This window comes from Apus apus, chromosome 5, assembly GCF_020740795.1.
Source record: "Apus apus isolate bApuApu2 chromosome 5, bApuApu2.pri.cur, whole genome shotgun sequence".
NCBI classification, from domain to species: Eukaryota; Metazoa; Chordata; class Aves; order Apodiformes; family Apodidae; genus Apus; species Apus apus.
The window spans coordinates 4,994,103-5,020,747 of record NC_067286.1 but is presented as its reverse complement, the minus strand read 5'-3'; the positions used below and the strand labels follow the sequence as shown (position 1 = coordinate 5,020,747).

At 37.9% G+C, this 26,645-nt stretch overlaps 1 protein-coding gene across 6 annotated transcripts in view; it reads right to left on the bottom strand.

The window, feature by feature from the left end:
• Window positions 1-1,168: 1,168 nt before the first annotated feature.
• The window catches only part of GAS2 (growth arrest specific 2), an 89,332-nt gene continuing 63,855 nt past the window's right edge, over window positions 1,169-26,645 (bottom strand). For 5 of the 6 annotated variants that reach the window (XM_051622067.1, XM_051622069.1, XM_051622071.1 and 2 more), the window contains exon 8: window positions 1,169-2,546. In XM_051622067.1, coding sequence (XP_051478027.1) covers window positions 2,328-2,546 — 219 coding nt within the window. In that variant the 3' untranslated portion in view covers window positions 1,169-2,327. Of the gene's footprint in view, window positions 2,547-2,653; window positions 2,685-26,645 lie in introns of all 6 variants that reach the window. The other variant, XM_051622073.1, reaches the window with a different exon arrangement.

The following is a 26,645-nucleotide window of genomic DNA, read 5'->3' as shown; positions in this document are numbered from 1 at the left end:
GCCCTTTCCTCCAGGTCTAGCCAGCTTACTGCAAGTTTACTTTGCTGTATTGATGCTCCTGATTTAATTTCCTCCTATCTACACCCACACCAGGTGCATGAAATACACTTAAGTCCCACCTGTATGTTTTTACACAGATTAGGGGGTAGTGGCAATACTTTAAAAAGTCCTTTATAGGTCTCCCATTCTGGAACTGGCTACATTAAAGTTTTAAGTCTGGAAGAGTTTTAATGTATTTTTTTTTTCCAAGATGCTTGAGTACCTTGAATCAAAAAAGTCTATTTTGAGAGCTACAGTCCAAGCACATAAAGCAGTACATGTTTAATTTAAAATCTTGGTTTGGATTTCTCAGGATTATTTGCCGAAGTTTAATATCAAAATAAACCTAATCATACTTTTTTTTCTATATATAATTATCTGCTCTTGAATTATGACCATATAAACACTTTCAAATGTAACAGTAATATGAGCTTAATCTTCCATGATGGAAATACAACTCTTTATGTTTAAAAAAGTTAACTGTTATTTCAAATTAAAAATCTGACACTTTCAGAAGTGATTTTTTTTTTCTTCTCTGTTCATTTGAAAACAGAACTCTAGGTGCATATATTAAGATCATGATATTTTTCAGCTGTGTTGCATGTATTTAAAATACTGTTGCTTATGGTCCATTCTCCACTCCCATAAGGGCTACATACGTTGCTTTTGAGACCTGGGTCCTCCTGTGGCTTTTCAAAGGATTTACTGATTTGAGTATATGTTTAATCTTCCTAGAAAATGTCTCAAAATAGAGAATAAAAGGCTGCAATTTTTCTTTCTAAAATCTTCTGGAAGTATGTACTGCTACTTAATACAGTGCACTGAACAATTGTGACCCGTTTGTATTCAGCAGGACCACAGACCACAGGAGCAGATCAAAAGGCTATGTTTTAAAATTAAACATTAAAAAATTGGTAATTAAAAAATGATTCCAGGAATGCTTTTGATTATGTTTTTTTCTTTTTTTCTTTCCCTGCAAAGGAAAATTCATTTTCAATGAAATGCAAGTATTTCTCTACTACCTGCAGTATTTAGGTTAGCAAGCAAGTGTTGTGGAATCTAGGCCTCCATTCAGCAGCAGCAAGTGCAGGAACACAGGTTACAAATAATAAAGAAGCCTTCCAAAATGTAAGAGTATTTTAAAAAACTTTATTTCATTTGTAATGAAACAACTGAGTTCTGCTCAAATTTATACAGTCAGTGAAATAATCCTATAAAATGATTTTCCTAGGACGTTACAAGGCACATAAATTACCCAATATAAACATAGAAAAGTAGCCAAAATAATTAGCTAAGCCCCCATATGCCTTTAGCTATTTTAGAGGTGTGTGAATGATTTACAAGAATGTGAATCACTCTACTGCCAGGGTAATGAATATCTCACATTTGGCCTGACCAAGAAAATGGAAAAGAAGGGGAAGGAAAAGCTCGGATTCAACAACAGTGTTTTGTGACTCAGGAGGGACGAGCATCTTCTGGAGCTCCTCCTTGGGTCAAAGAGCTGTGCTTCCCTTCATGGCTCAGAGTCCATCACCCCACTGGTACAACTGAGCAGCTCCATTGTCTGACACAGGAAGGGGCAACCTCTCAACTTCCCCGGGCTTCTATATTGGGCAACTTGTTAAAAAACAGGAAGGATCTACATGCAGATCTGACACTCTGCATTGTCTTTAGCTTTAAAGAGTAGACACTGTAGGTCTGGTTTTTGTTTTATCTTGGGCTTCTGTTTTTTTTAAGTAATCACTTTGGGAAGTTTTTTGGCATGCAGTTAAGTCTTAATATTCTACTTGTTAAGAAAATCTTGCAACCCAGAAAAATAATCATCTTTTATTTCATTTCAAGAGGCATTACCAAATAATTTCCACAAATATTCTTTTTCCACCTGCATATATATTTTTCAACTAGCCTAACAGTCAAGGATTCATTGTAAGAAGATTTTCATACAAATATATTGTATTGTGTATTTTCTTCCATTAACAGGATCCACTCCTTTATGTAACTCTAAGTATACATTCACATATAAAAGAGTAATAATTTGGCTAAAAAATATACGTCTATTTCTTATCTCACGGTAGTAATGAGCCTATCAAGGGTAATTTGCTATAAAAGATACGGTACTAGAAATAAATAGTTCTACAGTTCAAAGATCTTCAAAATTGGTTGCCATTTCCAGTCTGCCTGAAATCTTCCAAAGTCCTTTTAAAGCATGAACTAAATTTACTACACTTGAGAAAACAGTTTGGACCTACGTACAGAGATAGAGTCCCCGATCACATGAGAAGCTTATTTCACTTAATCTCCTTCTTGGTTTTGTAATGGGCAGAAACAACCAGGTAATTGTCTGGATTCATGTCCCTGAGGGTTGGAGACTTGCTCTGGATTGGAGAAGTTTTCCCATCCACTCGGGAGATCTGCAACATTCGGCACGGGTCGTGCTTCAGTAAGTACCCTGCAAAAGTCTCCCATCCTCCTCCAACACGAACCATCACATGTTTGTTGTGCAGCATCTGAAATTACAGACACAGAAAAACATCAAACAGCTCTTGAGAGGGAATCAGACACTGGGAAATCACTTTTTTTTTTTTTTTTTCCTACTGGAAAAAGCTGTGCTTACCTTAAAATCACAGATATTTGTTAGTAGTTTGCTTTGGAATAAAAGGGAAGGAAAAGAAATAGAATAGTTGGGGATTTTTTAATTTAATAAGTAAATTTAAAGAAACTGTAAGGAAATCAGATAGTATTTAAAACTAAAGATTTTCATATTTTATGTAAGTAATGTGACATATTTTTCTAGTAGACCTGTAGCACAGAGTGATCCTGTTCTTCATGTGTTTAGTAGAAACATATTAGGGAACACAAGTTGTTCAGACTATTTTTATTTTTTTAAAATGTGTTAGTAATTACACCACTTTTATGTCTTCCAACTGGCTTTTCTTTATAGGACATGGACCTGTATAAAAGGAGCAGTGAAGGGCAAACAACCAGTCTTCTCTATCTCCTAAAATACCAGAAATGTTCTTTAAGAAAATGACTTACCATTTAGTTTAACTATTTGATATTGCTCACATTGATGTTAACTAAAATAGTATAATATTGTAATTAAATTAGTCCTATGAGGGACATCAGAAATAACATATCTGGAACTGTTTGGAGGTAGCTGAATTCATGCTGAGCTGTGAAAGAAAGTACAGGAATAGTCCCCAGGCCCTTACTGGCAGGCCAGCTCAGTAGTGCTGACACTTGCTGCCTTTACTCCAGAAACACTGAGGCTTGACCTACAAAGGAATTTTAAGGTTGACAGGGGTATCTACCTGCCAAATGAGGACCCTATCTCTAATCTGTATCCTCCAGATCCACACTCATTTTCTGCCTAAACTCAAATCAGATTTTTCAGCAGGTATTAATGTAACTTCACTCATGTCTTCACCTCTGAGTTCAGTTGGCAATTTCACTAATTTATCTCCTCCTGTTCCCCATGCAGAACAGACAAATAAATACCAGTGAGGTATCATATTCTATAGAAGCCACATCATAAATCATGCATTGAAAAATGCTTTGATTAGTACATCTCGGGAAATGCTAAACATCATTTAGCCATAGAGCCAGAAACTAAAAATTGGCCTTGTAAAAGGAGTGCTAGAAGATGTTTAGTGGAGTCTGGGTAATGACATTTGGATTTATGGCTGTGATGTGAATATGGGCTCCTATACATGTCCAAAACTCCTTTGAGGGCTGACACTAATTGCAGTTGAGACTTATGCGGCACATAATCTAAAAAATGTCTAAAAAACAAGAAAAAAAAAATCTAAATCAAACAAAATCACAGATAATAAAAGGCAAAAATGTAACTCCTAAAAATCCCCAACCAACCCACACCCCACTTCAGCCTAAAAATATGTTGTTTGACTTCTGTTAAATAGGGAGACAGATTCACCTGGAGTGAAGAAAGCATGGCAAGATGTGCAGCTCTCTAAAGTTTGTAAATTAGGGTCAGTTTCTAAGGAATCAAACTCTTTCATTTGGGTAAGCAGCTGCAGATGAAATCTTGTTTGAAAGTTTCCATTCAAAACAGTATAATGCAAGGAAATTCTTGTTCTTGCATTTTGCTTTTTATGTGCAACATGGTGGGAAGTCAATCCAGCTCTACAGATACTGAAAAATAAAGTTACTTCTGATCCATCCCAATGAGAGCACACTTAAGTCCTCTGAGTTTAATTAACATCTCTCAGACACTGAGACTGACTGTGCTCTTGCTCTGGGTTGTAGCCTCTGCCATAGCTACTATACACAAGCGAGGTTTTTCTCTAGATCTGTGTATGAAAGGAAAATCAGGTTCACATCTTTGCCAATCACACTTTTTTGTCTCAAACTTTGTGTTTCAGTTTCAAGATTTCATTTTGAACTGACAATGGTATGATCATCCCTCAGTGGTATGAGACTTGAATCATGTCTCTAGTCTGGACAATATATCATGCAAGAAGCAACAGGTTTTTACATCAAGTTTGAAAATTGCAGTTCAAATGGTGACACAGCCTTGAGACAACAGAGTCCACAGAATTTTATTTAGCAACTTTCTCTTCTTTGAATGCCTAAAAAAGCATTGGAGAAATGCCCCCAAAACTTTTCACATTAAAACAGTTTAAGCCCAACTTCAGTCCACTACAAGATGTGATCTGCTGTGGGAAGGAGTTAACTGACACTGAACTTCAGCTTCCACGTATTGTCACAGGAGGTTCACTGTCCAAGAGCAGTGAGTATCTGGACTTTTGATTAAGAGTTAGGAATGGAAAGTTAACAAAAAGTAAATTTGGTTCAATTTCCCTTAGGGACTACTGTGCAGACAAATAAAACCTGCTGCTGGTATGTTATTTCCTGATGCTCAGGTTAAATGTACATCTTCTGCCTTTCCTCTTTTTTCTTTCTCTTTGGATTATTATACTAAGATAAAATGCATTGAATGCTTGACTCTGTAGAGACTGGCTTTTCCTGCATCCTAAATATAGTCACTGGTCATGTTGTGCTGTGCCACAAAAGCACCATTTTACCCCTATAGCCATATTTTGAGGTTAGCAACAGCAGCACAAACCCAGAATAATTCTGCTACCTTCAGAATTGCTCCAGGTTCACAGAAGTATAAAGGATTTCTCACCAAGGAAAGAAAACTAACAAATAAAATATCTTTCTCTTATTTTCTGACTGAAAAAGCTCCCCTACATACTTCAGCTGAAGATGAAACTTTTGAGGTTTTATGATCCACCCAACTCAGCTTTTCCATTGCATGAGAAAGAAAATGTTGGATTCTAAGATAATAACGATTATTAGTCAGTTATCAATGTCAATAAGTTCATGACATAGATGTATTTTCACACTGTTGTCCAGCCAGTTGAAACTGAGAAAAGCCTTTCTGTAAAATGAAGTCCAACATAAGTTTATGAACACCTTAAATCTTCATTATTTCAGTTGTGTCAGAAGCAGGGTTGTCACTAAAGCTGTTCCCTGTAGATTCTGTTTTTAAGTTGAATCTATGCTGAAGGAAACATTTAAGAAACCAGATAACCAGACAATAGCATCACAGAGGGAGAAATTAGAGATTGTTTTGGGATGCATTAAGGCTGCATCAAGAGATAACATGAAAAATAGTCAATAAAAGGTAGGTGAACTAAGTTGACACTGGATTGAACTTGGGTATCAAAGTGAAATACAGTGTGAATGGTTCTGGTTTTCACGTGAAGAAGCTGAAAGAGCTCTATGGCTTATTAAAGAGATTTTAAGCTGTATGAAAGATATTAAGGTCATGTAAATGAGCATAGTTTTAATGACTTGGAAAAAAAAATCTGGTTTATAGGAATTGAAAATCTGGCCCTATATTGCTATTCCTAAGATGATATTATAACTTTAAAAAATAATATTTCAGGGGGGCAGGGGGAAATGGGAGAAGGAATTACACACTCTGGATCTGATCCAAGCACTTCAAAAGCCAACAGAAAGAATCCTATTGACTCAAAAGGAACAGGGGCTGGGCTGTGGAAGCCAAATGCAGCAACCTAAAGCAAATCAGAGCCCGGAGATAGTTGTGATTTTAGGCCAATTGCAGAAACAATGAAGGCTACATACTGGGAGAATATTGACTATAAAATCCAAAGGTGTTTGGCAGAATCACGCAGTGCTCACTCTGGTGGCTCTGCACAGAGAATTTTGCACTCCAAAAGTGAAATTTTACTGAGGTTGGGAAAGAACAACTGAATATATTTAAATTAATTTGTACTGAATATGAGCCACTTAGACTTACTGTCATCAGTAGATATAACCCTTTTTTCTCATATCTGAGCATTTAGGAGGCCTTCTTTGAGAAGTGTTGACAACTACATCATGAAATGGGCTTGTAGATCAGTATCTTTTCACACTGACCCCAGGAAATCCTAGTGCAGTTCAGACTCACCCACGTTACTGTGTCAGACCACAACCCATAGCAAGCTGGAAGGCCTTGCCACCATCACTGCAGGCCCAATGTCCTGAGGTGAGTACACACACACAGATGATACACCCAGACAGGACACCTCTCATTTATGGTTTTGCTGCAACCCTAACTGATGCTATTCAGGAATCATTTTGATCTAGCTTGTCTGCACCATTTACACTGATGACCTACCCTCCTGTCTATAACAAAAAAAAAATAATAAAAAAAAAGGTTTATCAGATCTCAGCATTATTCACTAACCATTCTTATTTAAAAAAAAAAAAAGGGGAGAACATGGTATGAAACTTAGACCCAGAAGGGACCCAGATCTGGGCTGTCAGCCTTCCCCAGTGAGTCAGTCCCTGGTCTTGTATCTAGACTATGATATTGTGAAGTAATGACAGATTGTTCCACAGGGCATAGCTAATGTGGACATTTTCATGGAGTAGGACATCACTTCCTTACATGAGATTGTGTCTATCTCAGCACCTTCCTAGATGTGACCTGAAGAACTTACGTTAGGAGAGAACTTGCAGCCTGGGGCCGTGTGTGGCTGACAAGTGAAGTCACCTTAGAATTGGGTGTGCATATCTTTACAGAAGAGGAAAAAGTATTCTTTGGCAACTTGAGACACTTGCTTCAGGGAACAAGGCTTGTGTCATCAAGTGTCAAAATTTTATTCCTTTCCATGGAAAAAAAAAAAAAAAAGGTAAAGCTCTAAAACCAGCAAAATTAGTCCTCAAAATCCCCAGCAATATCCACGCTCAGCAGTTACCTAGGTGGCCTCTGAAAATTCTCATATCTATGATTTCATGTGGAGCCAGGTCTAGCCTGGCAAGACTCTTGAGAAAGACTCTGTGAAAGCCTGGCAATGTGCAGAGAAGCCTGTCCAGCTGGATGGCTTCACAGAAGCTTCGATATCAGTTCAACATCCCTGACAGTCACCAAAACATACCAAAGTTCACATTAACAGGTAATGCTAATAGTCCATTCAGGCAGGTGATGGCTGGGGGGTGGCCAAGAAGAGGACACTGAGGAGAGCTGAATGGGCCCTGACTATTGGTCTGGTAAAGGTCTGACAATTGGTCTGAAAAAGGGTTTGATAAAAAAAAAGAGGGAAACTGCACAGATGTGAACAGGTGCTGGGAGTGGCTGGGCTCTGGTGGGGCAAGCCAGCAGCTGGAGTGAGGATTCCTGCTTGTTCCAGGGTGGTTTTGAGGAGACCGGACATGAGCAAGTGCAAAGGCCTTCAGCAAAAGCAAAAGAGCTGCCCTGTGGATCATAGATTAGTGGTACTTAACAGTGAGTTTTGGCAACCTCATATTTCCATAATCATTAACGTGATACTGCCAGTTTATATTTCCAGGACATGCCCGGGCAGTAAATGCGGAGATCGGCTTCTAAATACCTTCAAATGGGGAAGTGAATTTTCAGAAACTTGGAGGTAACTGTTGCTATGTGGAGTTTTTCTACTTCCCTGTGAATTCAGTGACCTAAAAACACCATCAAGAATGTGTAATAGTCTCCTGATTAATTGCTGCAAGCCACAATTACAGACATTAAAAATACCTTATCAGCAGAGAATATGCAACTTCACCTCTCGACTTCATTGTAAAATTCATAGCAAAATCAAGCACTAGCATCAGATTTAAACATCAGTCAGGTCAGATTTAGATATATTCCTATTTTTAAAAGCTTACAGCCTCTGCAGCATACGTTTTAGAAAAGGCATTGCTGCTGCTACGTACCTAGAGTTCACCCTTATGGACACAAAGGATGATGGGAGCAATTCCCAAGAGGATATGTAAGAAAACCAGCTTCCAGCTGGAAAGCTATAAAGCTTCCCTCCAACTATTCTTGTTTTGGCTTTCACTCTCCTTTTGTCATTGAATTTGTGTGTTCTCTTAATAGAGACAAGTTTGAGTCTGATACAACAAAAAGCTTATTTTAGCCTTTTAAGAAGTCACTTATGTGCCTAAGTGCACATCTAAGGAATTCAAATTAAACTTCAATTCTGCAACTTTGAAAAGGAGCAAATTATGTAGCCAATTCCAGATATTAAATATTCATCCACACTGAAGTAATCTACTTACAGTTTATTAATGTGTATTTTGGCATGGAACAACATATTTGTTCCTTCCAACCGGAATTCTCCTACGATCCAATTGCAGTAAGAAAAAAAATAACAATCTTTCCCCACCTGAAAAACAAGCCAAATACACTCCTCAGTTTCCCTTGTTGTCCCTCATTAAGTCACATTTTGCCTAGTCCCCCTCTCGATATGCCATTATACAAAACTGTTTTGGATTAAGTCTACTAGTTTTAAAACTTCCAACTGATGCAACTTGTATCACTCCAGTCGTTCCATATGGATTTGCTTAGGGACCTCCTCTGACTTTCTGTGTTGTCGTTCTAAAACCCCAATAAAGGAGCCTGCACTTCCCCTCTCTGCAGGCACCATGATAATGACATGGAAAATAGACAGTTTGCTGGATTAACATCCCCCTCTCATTTTCAGTGATTTATATGGAGTAAATCACACTAAATGAATCTCACTTAGCTGGAAAAAGCATTATAAAAAAGCTCAGCTTGAAAAAAAAAGATGTCAAGAACATACGCTAATTGCTTGTCACAATATTTCTAGCTGTGCTAGGGTTGGGTTTTATAATTAACACACTTTCTGAATTATAAAGCATGTTAGTGTTATATCTTGGGTTGTATCAAACACATTAACACGTATCCACTCAGTTTATTGAAATAATCTCTTACACTATGTTGTATAAACAAAGAATGGGGTGGAATGATACTTTATAAATAATTTATAAGCTTCATTGGTTCAAGTCTATAACCTCGAAACAAATCCCTGATTTTGTAGTAAACATTAATAGTGAAAAATAAACCAGAATGGAGGCATTCACCAGAATCCCCGATCTCCATTTTTGAGCAGAATAACCTCTATTTCTTTGTGTCGAGTGATATTTCTTGCTGAACAAGGAGCTCAGTTTTCATGTAGAACCTAATAAAGTTCCCAACCACTTCAGCAACACCACCACACTTATACTCTCTGTGTCTATTGACTCACACAAGGGGTGGGAGGAACTGAAAGAAGAATTTAAATAGGTGATACAAAAAATGCTGATACACTGAAGCCTGATAGATTTTCCAGGTGAGACAGACATAGAGACTCACATCAATAGGGCCCTCAAAGCATATGTAGACCAGGCCTTACACTAAATACAAATCAGAGGCCTCCTGTAATTCATAAACTCATTTTCTCAACCTTTGCTTCAGATCAAAAGAACAAGCAGACTCTGTGTACATAAATACAAATGGCATCTAATCATTAGCACATTTAAATACTCAAAAGGCAATTTAAACATGGGAAGTATGAAAGAGAAAATGGCAAGTGTAAGTACCTGTGCTGCTTCATTCCAAAATTTGGCTGTCCCTTCTCTCAGTCAAACAAATTCATCAAAGAGGACTATGGACTTCTCTCTCTGCAGACAGGACTTTCATTTAGGAAGTCAGCCACAGTAAAGACAGTGGGTTTTAGCTTAACTTTATCTCATTTGAAGCTAAAAACTAGTAAATGAGGCTTTCTGCAAAACTGAGCGAATTCCCATACATCCTCCCAGGCAAGGATTGTTATTATTAGTGCTAAACACAAAAGAAGAAATTTTAGTGGTGGAACATATTATGTATAGTGATGTCTTTAAGACAAACACTATCTTGCACTGCATATATGTCCAGATTCCTGATCTCTGTCTGGTGTCCAAAGGCATCATTACACAACAAGAAAGAATTGAGGGTACAATGACCTATTTCAGTACCATTTTCCATATTCAACTCCAATCTGCTTCAGATACACACATCAGACTCATATTAATAGTGTGTGTGTGTGTTTCAGCAGTAAGAATGATATAAGTAATAATTAATGTCTTCTAGCACAGATTTTTTTTAAAAGAAACAAATACATTGGAAATGAATAAATTGAAAACTTGGCACAGCATGTAGTGAATTTGGGTAAACAGTATGTGGAGATTTTCTTACTTCTATTTTGCTTATTCAAATCTGACCTGAAATATAATTTTTGTGTGAGTTCTGTAAAATGGCTGGTGGTCTCAAAGCAGAGTGCCACTGTCACATTGTAAATAATGTCTTCTCTTTGATGAAGTTAATGAAAAAATCAGAGATGTGGCTGGCCTGAACTCTGCTTTCTCAAAATTATGCTCCCAGTTTAGGCCTTTGCCAGTCTGACTGAGGAAGTTTTGGAAGCCAGAGTTGCATCTGATTTATGTTCTTCAAAACTGTGTAGTAAATGTGGCTATTACAGGTATTAAGTTGTTTGCTTGTGTTATTTATATATCCTCCCTTGCTCACAGGGTTTTCTGTGGTAATAGGAGTTGACTTCCTAAGGGTGTTTTGCATCAACATGAAAATGACAAGCTTTTAAGTTGCAAAGTGTTTGAAACAAGGTGAAGCATCCTTACTTTGCCACAAAACCAGAAGGCTCACTAACAATACTTACAGTATAATGCTTGCAAGCTTCAAAATACCTAAACATTGACATTAAAATGATCCATGTGAGGTACATACATTAACTCCTGGTCTCCCAGCAGATTAACATATGCACCAAAAGGTCTCAGAGGTAACATAATAAAATCTAATAAAAGTGAATGAGACCAGTTACACAAGATTTTCATTAAGTGACTGATCCAGCTCCTACTGAAGTCAATGGGAATTTATCCAGCTCTTCAAAATGTACTTCGGGTCATATTTTTCTTCTGAAATCTGAACCTGACCCTTTTGCTAAAATATGGTGGTGTGTTTGTTTGGTTTTTTTTTTTCTTTTCTGAAAAAGCCCCAAGAAGAAGAGCTTTTAAACTGTACCCACCATGTTAATTAAATCCAGTGCTTACTAAGCAGCCCTCTCACTCTCCTTAACTCCTCCCAGATATTTCTATGAAAAGATGCAGGACAACATCAACTTCTTAACTTGACTAAATCACACACCAGAGAGCTCTCTCATTTTAGAATATGAAGTGAATGGCCTTCACCCAACTCAGCCTGACCAGTCCTTTTGCTTGCATCTTGATTGCTGCTTTTTCTACTCTGACATTACTGTCACTTCATCAGCTGTCCACTTGGCAACTGCCTTCAAGTGCAAAAATGCTGTGAAAAACCTTAGCAAAAGGAGGGCAGGTAGAGCTGATTTGAAATGAGAACACCCTTGTCTCTTGAGGCTCAGTTTCTTTTCAAGCCTTCCTGTATTCCATTTGCGAGTTCCCACTGGAGGATCTTTGAACCTCATTTGAGATTTCCACCTCACAACTTTTCAATTCATTTTTCTAATACTTACCCAAGTTGTTAAACTACTTTATCAGTCAAAATTCTTTCTTTATAGTCCTTATGAAACACTATTAGAAGATGTCACATTTTCAGCACAGGCTGTTGATGCAAGTGGGAACTGAAGACATCTAAATCCTGCTTGAAGATAGAGAGGCACAAAAACTGTGTGTCTAGTGTTTCCACTGAAATCAGACAGCTGTAGCTCCAAAAAAAGGCTTCAAATATGAACATACCTTGTCAGTATGACCTATAATACTTCGTGACCTGCTGAAGAAAGTTAAAATGCTGTAACACTGCTTAAGTGACATATAACTCATACACTATTTTATATTGCCCCTAACAGGAAAACAAATGGAAATTGTATAAACCTTTAAAAATCTGGTAACAGGGCAGACAAGTATATCAAGTCTCTGCCTTTCACTCTTACACAGAGTTAAATCCTGCTCCTCTGTTATTTTTCATGTGGAAGGCAAATATTTCTCACCAATCATCACAGCAATATGATTAGATTTAGTCACAGCTCAGCAGACTAGCATGGACTCAGGTTAACAACCCAATAGAAAGGGGAAGAAGTCTACAAACTGTTCCTAGAGCTTCCCCCTAGGTGAGGTACCTCTGCAGGAAAGTTGAGATGGCTTCTTAGTTACATCCTGGTTTATAACAAACAGCTGCTCAAAGTGGGCAGTTTATAAAGGCCCGAAAGAAGCCAGAAAACATATATTTGAACATGAAGACACAGGGTGTCTAAGAAGACAGAATTAATAGGATGCTAGATGATTAAAGCCTCACACAACCCAAGGGAAATAACAGAGGATAACTAGGACAGTGACCTCCACTTAAACCAGTATGAGAACAGGTATGTTTATGTTGGCACCAGGCAGGATGTGCCAGATTTTCCCAGTTGATATTTCAGCAGAAGATCCTACCAGAACAGCACATGGCCTTCCAAAATGGGCAGGAGCAACTGCTGAAAACAATGCTCCTGTAAACCCAATCTAACAGCACACACTGGTAGCAATGAAGCTCAGCAACTGTGGATTTATCAGAAGTACAGCAACAGCAGGGTGCTGACAGAATGGGGGAGTAGAAATCAGGGTGTCCCAGGATGTGGTGGTGAGGGAGATGGTAACACATGGATGACCCAGAAACACCACTGAAACATTAGAGACAGCAGTCCTTTGAACCCAGGGGAAAGCAAGCTTCTTTTTAGCAGGCCTCTAACAGTGAGCAGGAATCAAGCAGTACACTGAAACTCTGAATTGGTGTGAGACATGGAATATTGAAAGATGGAGAGAGAGATTTCAGAGTAACCAACAGTAATTATTAAAACTACTGAAAGAAATTATAGACTCAAAGGACAAACTGGAAGTGTGACTAACCAATATTATCCCGTTAATTATGGGACCTAGCATAGAGATGATTTTTAGCTGACACTCACAATCATCTGAAGTGACAGTGGAGATTGAAACTGTGAAGGAATGACCAATAGAATTGCACAGGATACCTGACATCAGAACCTGAGACACATACATAGACACATAGGAAAGGTAGTGTCAGGGGAACTGAGAATTTTATAAGGATGAGGCAGGAAAGAAGAAGGGTCTATTTGCACAGTGAAGTGAATGGGAAGGTCTCATTAAGCCTGAGGAACCATCAGTTGATTAGTGAAGAGGTCCCAACTTGAGGAGCAGCATTTCTGCAGCCATTCTGCCACTAAAGATACTCAGAACCCATGAGATAACATCTTGCCTTCTGCAAAAAAAATAATCAAGCAAGGAAACTGGAATATTTCCCCTATTACCTTGTGAAAACACAGCCTCCTCCCTCTATTTACTCTTGGCAAGAGATGAAGTGAATATGCTTGTGCTTCATATAAAGGCATAAAACACTGATATACAGGAGTTTAGCCACTTTTCATATACCTGAAGAAGCAAGGACTTGGCTTCAAGGGTGAAACCACAGCCATAAAAATCCAGCATGGCAGAGACACCTTAAGGTGAACATCCTATTGATCTCTGGAGGGTCTGGGAAAGGCAAAGTTGCATAAAACATTTTTACAACTGGACAGCACTGGGAGATGTGAAATTAAAGTATTGTCTGTAGCACAAATGTTGCACTTAATGAAACTGTACTCTTTATTTTTACTTTCAGAATCTAGCAGACTGATTGAAATAAATACTCAAAGTATTCCTGCCTAACTGAAATCAGGATACATCTTGGGATGTGTACTGGTATAAATAACGCGAGAGTTTGGACATTTGGGATTCTCACTCTTGATTAAACTTTCCCTCAAACCTTACTTTTAGTTTCTGTCTGACACAATTTTATGGAATTTGGGAATATGACATGACTGGTGTCTAATTAACACTAGGCCTTGGTTGCTGTTTGCAAAAACCATCCTGAGTAGGCAAGTACTTTGTGTGTGAGAAATGACTCAGATGCAGACAGAAGTAAACACACTTGTTTATTCATTAAGAGACAAGAGAATTTCTGACAAGTGGAGGCTTTTGTTTTTTGGACAAGGAAGAATATTGTCAAGGAAAATTAATTAAGATGTAGTAGTCATGTTCAGAATGGTATTTGTAGATAAAGGGACTGTGCATTTCCAAGCATTTGGGGTGAGACCTTGTACCTGGCTCACTAAGAGGGCAATGAGAGTGACAGTTTCTTGTTGCTTCCCCTCCAGATATTTATGTAGGGGGCAGCCACAAAGCAGAGCTATTCCCTATCAGCTGAAATGTGGGATATTTAAGGGAAATCTAGTTGCTTCTAGCTACAGCACTGACTCATAAGAAATATTTTATGCAATGCTCAGCAGAAGAGATGATATGGTAAACAGATTAAATACAGAAAAAGAAATCAGGGAGAGTTTATGAGGTTAAGTGAAAGGGAAAGCATAAACTGGCAAATTATGTCTCTGGATGGAGACATGGAAAACCAGATGTACTACGATCAAATAATAGAGGGAGGGAACACTGTCTTTCAGAAAGAAACATTTCAAAAACATAAGGTTGCCAAAATAAATTTGAGTGCTTAAAAAGAAGAAAAAGGCTTTACTCTTACCTTTGAATAAAATAAATAAAACCCCTTTTATCCTAATTGTAGATAGTTAATATTTCTATTAGCATTTTGAGCCTTGGGAAGTCTCTGTCTCTCAAAAAAAAAAAAAAAAGCTAAAGGGACAATTCTGTCTCACTTTCTAAAATAAGTTTTCACTCATCAAGGAATACCACTGAAATAATATATTCAAGCAGCAAGGTACTACTCAGAATGAGTTAGAGAAGCAAAACCTAATGAGAAATGACATGAGTTCCACTTATAAACACTGCACAAATTTAAAACAGAAACGTAAGTATAAAAGGAATTTTTTTTTACTCAGACTATCAAAGTTCTCCTAATTTACATTTCTTTAAGAATATTAAGTAATTTACAGAGTGTATTCATGCACAGAGTGATCATCCATTTAGATTTTGCCACTGAATTCAGAGAATCTAGGATTTCACCATGCAAATGTGTGTGGGTTGCATGTGAATATGTTCGTGTTACAGCATTGCAGAGGTACATGAAAATGTTCTTTTGAACCCTGAAGTGCCATCTGTTTTCTAGCTATTTTCTTAAGACTTATTCTCTCTCTCCTAATTTCCTGAATAACAGCCTCAAAACAGGGAAATTAAAGATTACCAGCAATTAAATGAAAAAAACCCACAACCAAACAACAACAAAAAACAAACCACCTTCATCTACAGAATTCTTCTCACTGCCTGCCTGTGGAAGTGATGTGCATGTAATAAGTGACACAGACATGTTGTCACTTTAGCAGAGATTGATCTGACTTACCATATTCATCCAGCTGCAGCAACCTGTATGTTTTCCTAACTCTGCCTGGATTTTTTCTTTTTCACATTCCAAATTGCTTTAAACAGTTACTTGCAAGGTTATGCAAGAGTAATGCAGAAGCTGGACTTAAAATGCTTAATGTGCTTTCTTCATCATGCATCCATATCCTTAGGGATGCCAGCACAGCAGAACCAGCAGTAACTTTCCTGCAGTTGTGATCTCTGCAGTACTTGTCACAAAGTGACTGTACCATACTCTAGGTACAAAAAAGCAAGCAAGCTGGTCTTTTCTCACAAGAGCAGAGGAAAAAGAAGGGAAATTTCATTATTAGAAGTCATTCATTCCACTTAAAGCATATGACAATCATGCGTGTTGTGGAGACTGGAAAAAGTCCTTGAGCAGAAAAACATTTGAGCAAAGTAGCTGAAAATACTTTTGCTGAAATAGAGCTTTCAGTGTCTGTAGTTCTATTTTTCCTATCATACAGAGACACTGATATAAAGTGTTCATGAGCACAAATTGCTCAGAGCCAGAAGGTGAAATCTCTTACCCTTCCTCAAACAATGTGATCTGGAACTGCATTTCACATAGACTTTGTCTCATTGGTGGCTGTTTTAAACCACCAGCATCTCAAGGCAGTTCCCATGGCTCCCCATAATTCTGTTCCTCTCATTTCTCTTTTGCTTGCACATCTGGATTTTCTTCTAGTTGAAACCATGTCGTGTTGAAAAATAATATGCCCATCTTTTGCCTCCTATTGAAATTAAGATGCTACCAGTTCCCTTAATGGTAAAAATCATGACCCCCAATTTTTTAAATTATGCTAAAGGTATTTTATTTCATCCACCATTAAAAATTAATTTCAGTTTACATAGTATGGCAACATCCTCAAGATGCCTGTTAGTATTTAATTTTAATGTGTTAAGTCCAAAGTTGTAATACTTCTAAGAAAAAACCCCACAAGGAAACTCCCACATTAAAGCATAACCCCAGCAACTGGTGCTTTTAAACATCTTTCCTTAGCTGACACTCTGAGCTTCTACAGACCTCAGGTCCAAGCAGGACTGTGAGACAGGATGGATCAAGAACTAGGTGCATGATTGGACATTTTTCCAGTTTGTATGACTGACCTTCTCTATGACCTTGAGAAATTAATTCCATGAAAACACTTCTTTCTTTCACTACCCTTCCACTTACTTTGTCTCTCAGATTACCTGAAAAACTAAACAGCACCAGCCTTCAGTATTTGTTCTTACATCTAACATGAGAGACCTGATCTTGTTTAGATCCTGCAGACAACACTGCAGAATAAAACCAGAACATATGACATTAGTATAGTTATAAACAGAACTATCCAATCTCCTTATACTGCAAACCAAAGATTTACAAAAATATCATGACTCCATTAAACCTTTGAACAGACATAAACCAGAATAATTTATTAAGAATTCCCAAATTTCAGTAATTTACAGTTGGGTCTAGTTCTAGCCATTTTACTTTCATCCTTTTTTTAAGTGAAACTGCTACTTTTCATAGCTGTGCATCCCATGCTACAGATATAACATTGCTTAAAATAGAAAAGGCTGTTGCCTGGAGTAGCAAAAAGCCATGCACAAGATGAAGTCACTTCTAAGACAACGTAATATCTTAGTGAGTCAGCAATGGGAAGATATGAGAGCACCAGCTATCACTTACAAGAAGAAAACACAATGACAAAGTGTGGGATCATGCTCATCTGTTCATTAATGAGTCTTTCAAGGGTATCACTCTTATGTGTTTCTGAGAGATAAATAAAAATGGCAAGGCTAGAGTCACCAGAGAACAGTTCAGTTGTGCTGTTTGTGCACGGCCAATGCACAAAAACCCCAATCAAACCAAACCAATGCATCAGGGTTGCAATTATAAAGCAAATCACAAGGAGGCAGACAAACACCACAATCACTGAAACGTATGAGAAAACGAACAAAAATGGATATCCAGGACAAATGAAGATCTCACAAAGGATACCTGGAACTTTTTCACATGCCTGTGTAATGAAAACTAACAGAAATTAAAAATTTCCAGGCACCTCAACAGATTACAAGCAACTGAATGCCATTATTTTATGTTTGCAGTTTGACCTTTGTGAAGATCTAAAAAATATTTGACACCATCGAGGCCTTCTGCACTGATCAGCATAAACACTGCCTTGGCCTTAGATAATTTACAGAGGTCTATGAGCTCATTTGGTATTAGAACCTTCCTCATTTGGTTTGATGCTATCAAGTAAGCAAAAGGGAAAACAATAGCTTGGGTGTCATAGACTGGAGAAAGGAGGCCTGCACAGTGCAAAATGCCATATACCTTAGCTGTGAGGAAGAGACCACAAAGACTGGGTGCTCCTAGGATGGAACAGAAGATAAAAAGACAGGCTGAGAGAGTTGGGGCTGTTCAGCCTGGAAAAGAGAAGGCTCCAGGGAGACCTCAGAGCACCTTCCAGTACCTGAAGGGGCTACAGGAAAGCTGGGGAGGGACTTTTCACCAGAGAGGGCAGTGATAGGACAAGGGGTAATGCTTTTAAACAAGAAGGAGAGATTTAGGTTAGACATCAGGAATAAATTCTTCACCATGAGAGTAGACAGTGATGGAATAGGTTGCCCAGGAAGGCTGGTGATGCCCCATCCCTGGAGGTGTTCAAGGCCAGGTTGGATGAGGCTTGTGCAGCCTGGTCTAGTGGGAGGTGTCTCTGCTCATAGCAGGAAGGTTGGAACCTGCTGATCTTTAAGGTCTTTTCCAACCTTAACCATTCTAGGATTCTATATCATTTCTGTTTGATCACTGGAAACAGAAGAAAATCTTGTCTCTCAGTTTAAGCCAGAACACAGAGCTGCTGTTTTGAGCATGGATACATGAAGGGGCAGCCATGTCCTTGTTTTCAATTTTCATTCAGACTCGCCTTTAGTTTGAAGGGATTTTAGAAAAATATTATTTCTCTCTTCCTGTATCCACAAATTTATTTCCACAAGCTGAATTATGTCACAAGTAATAACCACCATGGGAAAACTGTTACACTGAACCTGAAGCTGATGGCAACAGCTCTTGCTGTTTGTCTGGGCTTAGATATCCACCATGACAAGCTAGCTGCTGTACCAAGGGAAGATCTCTCAACCATCATGTCCACTGCTGCATCTAGCAGCGTCTCCGTGCTTCAATCTGTGCTAGATGGAGATGATACTGCCTTTGGAATTTTCATATGAAGTTATTTAAGTACATCTTTTTCCAGGAAAGCAACAAGAGCACTGAAACAAAAACCCTACAGAGCACTCCTCAATGCAGGCCCCAACAAAAGAATGCAAATAAATTTCAAATTTTCTGGACATTTTCAGAATAACCTTCTCATTTTCAGGTGAAGACATTGCCTAGAATATTTTGATGAAAAGTTCAATCATGTCTTTATCACTCAGAATTTTTACTTCTTCATGGCATTACTTTCTGGACTAGCAGAGTGCTGGGGTGTCTGATCCAACCCATAGGATCCTAAAATTTATTAAAGAGATGTAGGTTTAATTGTAAGTTGTAAGACATGTTTTTCACATGACCTTCAGCAAGTAAATATACTGTAATTTTATACTTCTATATAAATATATATATACTATAAATCTATACTATATGATTCTGTATGTCTCTAAGCTGGGCATAACAAGACTTATTTTTTCAATTTCTCTGTGTAGTGGCTTGCCAGCTATTGAACGGTATAAACATAAAACATCACTATCAGAAAGTATAGTTTCCAATAACTGATGGAAACCAGTCAGAGAGCAGCTATGGTTGAAATTAAAAGCAGTTTTTAAGACTAACAGATGCATTATCATGACTCCTCACTTGCAGACAAAATTGGACTGTCCTTATAATTACATAGCTGCCTACACGTGCCTGAAGATGCAGCAATTATAGAGCAGAACTTCAATGTGCACTAAGCCCCATCTCACAGTGACTGCACCTTCTTTATATATATATATATATATATAAAGAAAGAATCAAGCAAACACACACAAGAAAACAACACCAACACAGTGCCTTGCAATGATGATAGTTATGAAGTTTAATTAAAGGGAGAAATCTAAAACTGGGGAAGCCCCAGCCATGTGGCTACATTGGCCTGGGGAGATCATGTGCCAAAACCCAAAACAATTTTAATGTACTTACAATCCATTTATTCCTCTGCCAAAAAACTAATGTTCTTTTAAAAAGCTTTTAAAAGCAATACAATATACCAGCCAGACATAAAGCCATTAGTCCTTGGTTGCTTAGTGATCCTAGAATAGAGATGTAAAGAAATTCATTTGGTCTTTAGTCTGACTAATTCAAAAGGTTACATGTTATTGTCTAGTCTTATCATTAAATATATTTAATAATGTGGTCTGCTAGAAGGAAACGACTCCTTTATACTATTCACTGTTGAAAAAGTCTCATTAAAATATGGCTACATCGGGAATATTGCTTACAAAGTCTATTCTAATGGCAACAGGAATTGGTAAACACCACTTAGGTATGTATGATGTTTAAGGGTGGATTACATTTCAGTAATTTAACCCATCCATTTTTCCTCCATCTTTCATCTGCAGGATTTTTTTCCTTCACTTTCCACAATCCACAAGCTTTAGGGAACTCTGCTTTCTGCATTATAGGTGAGAGAAAATTAAAAAATGCCAAAGAACGTAAAGAGAAAGGAACAAGTACAGGAATGGAGAAGGATGCAAGCCTTCTCCTTTCAGGTGTCCCATGGCAATCCAGTACTCTAAAATGGCAAAGAGGAGAAAACGGGGGACTGTTCTCACCCCAGTCTCCTAGCTCTCTGTTTTTCTGAAGCCAGAATATTCCTCAATTAGCTACAATATGATTTTAGTACCAGTGCAGTAGGGACTATTGCTTAACCTTTATCTTCAGGTGAAAGATGGCATGTGAACACTTGTGGAGTAGCTGACATGCTGATAACTCACACCCTAAAAGTAACTTGGTTGATTCTGTGATTCTGTAATTTGCCCAAAAATGTAAGTAGCATAATATAGCTCTACAGAAATGTAAATGAATGCCCAATATACTGAAACTAATCTTCCAGTCTGACTCTCTTCCAAAAAGTTCTGGATCATGGAGTGAAGGTTTGGCCTCTGACTGCTTCCCCCATGGAGGAGCTGTAATCCCATCTCTTCCCACTCAAGCTCTCTCTGGTAGGAATGTTTCCACCACTCCAGACTCCACCTGCTCCCTCGATGAGTTGCAGGAGAGCACCACATTGTGTTTGGCACCTTACAACTTCACTACTCATCCTAAGTAGTAAGGTAGTCTCAGCTCCAGCCCAATGCTACTCCTGCCTCACCTGGGGTGTGTCATGTACATAAAGAAGGGTACACGGACATGAGGACAAATAATGGACAGGATAGTTAAGAGAAAAATAATACTTTTCCCATATTTATACAGTTCCACCTCTACAGCTCCATTCAACTAGATGTCCTTTTCCTCTTAGATTCATAAACTCTGTAGGCAGAGCATGGTAAGGTGAAAAACATGAGCTGACCAATGTTTAAGATTAAAAGCCATGATATATGTCTATATTTATATTTTTTATTATTTGTCATGTATTTGGGGAACAGATAGTAGTTAACAATTAATATTTAATTATACTGAATATAAGAATATTTGTACACTCATTCTAACAGCTATTTTGATTAATCTGAGTCCACGTTTATATGGGCTTTTTTTTCTTGTGCAGCAGTTGTCTTTGAAAATGCATCATTTGTATATTTTATTTCACTCTTTTTTCACAGTATCTCTCCATCTCAGTCCTGAGTGTTAGCAAGTCTCTGCACTAAAATTGTCCCATGAACTCACTCAAATGTCAATTCACAGAAAAATTTGACCCTTCTCTCTTCTACCAACACTATGTTCTCAGTGCTGTCAAATTCCAGTTCAATTTGGTTTTTCATATGTGGCACAGTCTAAATACAAACAATATTTAATTTAATGTAAATTGGAATTAAATAACACAATAATATTTGCTTTCCACAGTCTTATATATGAACAGTTCAGGGCAACACCAAAATTATGAAAACAGTCACAGATGTCCCGAAATAAGATGCTTGGAAACTGCCTCCTGCCTCCATCCTCTGTTTTTTAAATCAACTGAGCTACATGAATAACCAAGAAAATTACATTTGGAAAGTATCTAGAGACAGATTATTTTATCAGATCTTGCTTGAATTAAGACTAGAAAGTATTCTTTTAAATTAACAGGCCTGACATAAACTTCTTTAACTCCATGGGTTTCATTAAAATGTCTTCTGATTTACACTGGGGTAATGAGGGGGGAATGAAGGTAGCATAATTTCAACAATGTTTATACTTAGGCTTAATTTCCTTTAAAGAGTACAAAGCATCCTCTCAAAGTTTTCAAAATTATGTCAGTGTGAGCCTATGGGGTATGATGTTACAGTGTTGGAATGAAATTATGTCACTGCAAATCTATGAAAGCAACATTGTAAGTATTGAACCAAAGCTACACTAACGTGTTAAAAAATTGTGAAAACAATCTGAGTGGAATAAAGAACTTTGAATAAAATTAAGATATTACAGACCAGAAATTATTTATCTGAGACTGCAATCATCAGTCTTGACTATAGATCCAAACACGTAGGTATTTGACTAATAGAGCCAAATCCAGTCAAGTGCAATCTGTAGCATATTACCTAAATCTAAACCCACCATAGTTCAAGTGACTGCAGCTTGCATGGAAGTTTTTGGGCCAAATTAGTTCAGAATATAAAGAATACTGGAAATTATATACCAGATGCAACAACTGGAGAAGAGTGCAAACGACTGGAGAATTTAAAATAGCATGTTAAGTGAACCAAATTTACCCCCAATTCAATGTGAAGGCAGGAAATCCACACCTGGCACCCTCCCAGCTTCTGAAAACAGCCATCCGAATGCAAAGCAGAGGTGATTTAATTGCACTGATGAGGCTAGCATAAGCAGAAATGAGCATATGATAATATGGCTGCATGATATTTGCTATTACCAACTTTTCTTCATCTCTTTTCCTTTCTTTCTGCTATTAGATTAGCCCTTGTAGTCATCTTGAATCAAATCTCCAACGCATTTGAACCCAGAATGGGTTTACTCAGGGCCATAGAGAAACAAAAGGATCTGCATTTCGACTTTAAAAAAATGTATGAATTTTACATATTCAACTTAACTGTTTCATTTCATACACTGAAGTACTTTGTCACAGTCATTACACCCATTTTTGGACCTCCTTATCAGGACCCCATATACAGACTTCTACTGTGACTCCATCAATACTGAACACAACTGAACATACGAATTACAGAGATTTCAGTTTTCAGAAGCATAAACAAATCTTTCTGATGTTCTAAACTGTATACATATGAATCACCTGAATTTTAGCCCAAAGTGAAATTCAGCTGAAGTCACAATCTCATCTAGTTTGATGTGTCATGTTGATTTGTTAATTGCTTTGACACGAGACAATACATTGTACATGGACATGAAACTGCCAAGATTTACCAGTTTGCTAAGAGAAAATACTGATGTTTTGTTCTCCTCGGCCTTACTTTGACAGTACATCTGATATTAACTTTGTGCCTAATCCTCACTTTTCCATGGGATAGATCCAGGAAGAAGCATGGTAATACCATCACTTTTGTTCTACAGAATTCCAAGTTTATCTGTGAAATGTGTTCCAGGACAGTTTACTGTACTTTCATGACACCCGTGAGTGGCTGACCAAATGCCAAGCCCTGAAATCCATTGAACTGCTGTGAGAGCTACCAAAAAAAGCCACTTCCTTGGTATGGAAGTTAAGAAAAAGAACTGATGGGGTCAGGGGAAGAAGGAATCAGACTTAGTGTACAGATTTTTCACATAGTGCCCTTTTTCTTTGGGATATTTAATAATTTTAGAACTCGGATAGCTCTCTTGACACAGGAATGAATTATTTAAAGTTAGTATTAGTAATTTAGTTTAGTTTTGATAGCTGCCAGCTGTAACCTGACAGCACTTAGGTTTAGTCACATGGAAATCCCCTGTTGTATATATTCTAGTATGTTGGATCTCTTTGCACTCATCAGTTTTATATCTTTCCGCAAATACCAGAAGAAAGATCTTTTTAGGTTCTGGCAAAGATCTTGGAATGGGAAAATGTGCTCGTTGCCAAAAAGGCACTGATTACTGTAACAGAGTAGCCTGAAGTTTCTATCCTTTTCCTTTTAATATGTAAACTTGTTTCTGATTTAGAACTGACTCCCCTGGCAAAGGTGTTTGCCTCAGTGCTAGTCTGTGTATAGCTAGACTGTATGTGACTGTTGTCCCCAAGTACACAAAGCAGTTCTCACTTACTCAGAAGCACAAATAAATTTTATACCATTTAGTCCTACATTGCAGGAGATAGAGCAGGTAAACACAATAGGGACAGAAACCAGTACTTGTATTGCATGTATGTTTTTAACCATGATTTCAATAGCAGAGACTATGGAAAACTCCTTAAAAAAAATTAACAAAAGGAAGAGCTACCTTTAGACAAACTCAGTTTGCTTCATCCTTAGATTTCACTTCCTTCAGAGAAGTGCTTTTTGCTTACTGTCAGATAATAGGTTTTCCTTTGATAATGCTCCAGTATGGAATTCAATGAACATTTGCAAGACAACCTTGCACAATAATGACATTTTTTTGTATTCCTGGGGGGGAGGTTCAGGGTTGCTTTTTTTCTTTTTCTTTTTTTCTACTTCAAGGCGATCAGGTGATGCCCCAGTAAAGCCTGCAAAAGCTATGGAAATGTAGCTGAAATGCTTTTTCAAATATTCTTTCTTTCATTGCTGCTACATCTGAACTGTGGGGTAGAAAGCACTTCCCATGTTCCATGCCTGTATGGTGTGTCCTGGCCATGTCTTAATCCATGAGAAAGCAAGAGTTTGTTGGGGTTTTTTTTAGCTTTATCTCTCCTCTAACTTTCAGGTTTCCACAAAGAAGCCACAACAGCTCTAGCTGCACACTCAATCTGGGCTTTTGAGAAACCTTGTGTGTCCAAAATTACACCTACTGCATAAACTAAACATAGTCAGTGCTGATTAGAAGGGACTGCTGCTGCAGTTCCTGAAAACCTTAGTTGAATCTACAGCTCTGTTAAATTCCTTAAAATTCTTTTAAAACCCTTATTATGATCCCTCAGTCCATCCACAGTGAATAAATCATGTATAAAAAACCTCTAAGCATGAAGCATGACAATTCTTAACTTATTGAAATCACATACTGAGATTCTAAAATGTGACACATTACAATTAACCAGCAAAAGTGAATGAGTTCATCCTTTCAAATGAGATGCTAAAGGCCAAAATCATCATGCCCAGAGTCCTGCAAAGAAATCCCTTACACCTGCATTACAAGTTAGATAATGTTACTAGGCCAGGTCTGCTTGAAAGCAGATCATGGTGGCACATATTTTATGAAAAAAATCAGGTCTTACTTCAAGGGTACTGTTTGAGAAATCAGTTTCCCAAGTGGCACTGGGGAAGATTAATTTCTACTGAACTCTTGAGCACTGGTCTTTGTCTTCACACTGTCTCTCACCAAATGCTGTTTTAATTAATTCTATTCACTATATTGTGTATGTTTTGCAAAACAGCATGACTAGATTAGGAAGTAGCATACAGACATCAATATTTCCCATCCAGGGCTGAACCAGAGGAGATTTAATCAACATTCCCTTCTTATATTTGCAATATTTAAAGGGCACAGTTCTCCCTTTTAATTCATCCTGCATGTCTAAAAAAAAACAATACACAGAAAATATATAACCCAAAATGGCACAAAAAACAGATTGAGTGTCACTGTCCTTGAATATTGGACAATATTTAATAAGGCACATTGCAGTGAAGGAGAGTCTGGGCTTCAAGGTGGGGATCTGGCAGGGCCAGAGAGCACCAAGAGCAGGGAGCTACACTCAGGTCTGCCAACACATTTAGGTGACCAGCTTATATGTAGAAGGTCAGCTAGCCTCAACATGCTTAAAGCCATAGGCATTTTGTGGAGCAGCCAGGGCAGTAAGCATGCCTTTAGGATAGGTCAAGAGCTATTTCTCAGAAGGAGAAATCAATGGTAAGCACTGGAGAAGGAGTGGTGAATTTCAAGCACCAAGAAAAGACAGGAGAGAATTTCTAGATTTGAACTGAATTATCTTCTCATCTTTTATCTTACACAGTTCTCAACTGGCCCTACTGTTTGCTACCACCAAAGTTCAGCATTGACTGGAAACACAGAACCACCCAGCTGACACAGGAGTTACCCCTGGAAGCACCTGGGAGTGTGCACTTGCTAAGTGAAGCTGCAGTATGACATGCAATTCCAGATCAGTACAAGCCTTATGCTTTTATCTGAACTGCAGTCATTGTTCAGAAAGTCAAGCTACCAGCTGGGTACTACCATTCTTCCATGTATTTTGAGCTGACATTGTGCAAATTTTAATTAGAGGACTATGATTTCATTGACAAAAGTGTGGCATGTGTTTGTACACACCCATGTGTAAGTGTGTAAACACACTCCCCACACACACACATAAAATATACAAATCACATTGTGGCCAGGTAACTTGCTGTATAAAGCAGATGAATTCCTAAATGCAAACATCTGTATTGGGTGGTAGGTCAACTGGTTCATAAAATATTTTCATAACATTCTTTTCCACTTCTGTATTATGACTAAAGCCAGAGAATCTTGTGTTGTAAAAGAAAGCCTCTTCAGGCAAGAGGAACTATCTAGCTTTCAATCTAAAAAGGCTTGGCCTTCAAAGCAGTTTTTGTCATTAGGTTAATCTTGAAAGGGGAAACTAATTGTTAGAATAGGACTGTTGGGTTTAACTTCCTACGTGGTCATAGACAACCCCAAGCCCAAGACAAAGCTACAGAGATCTTCC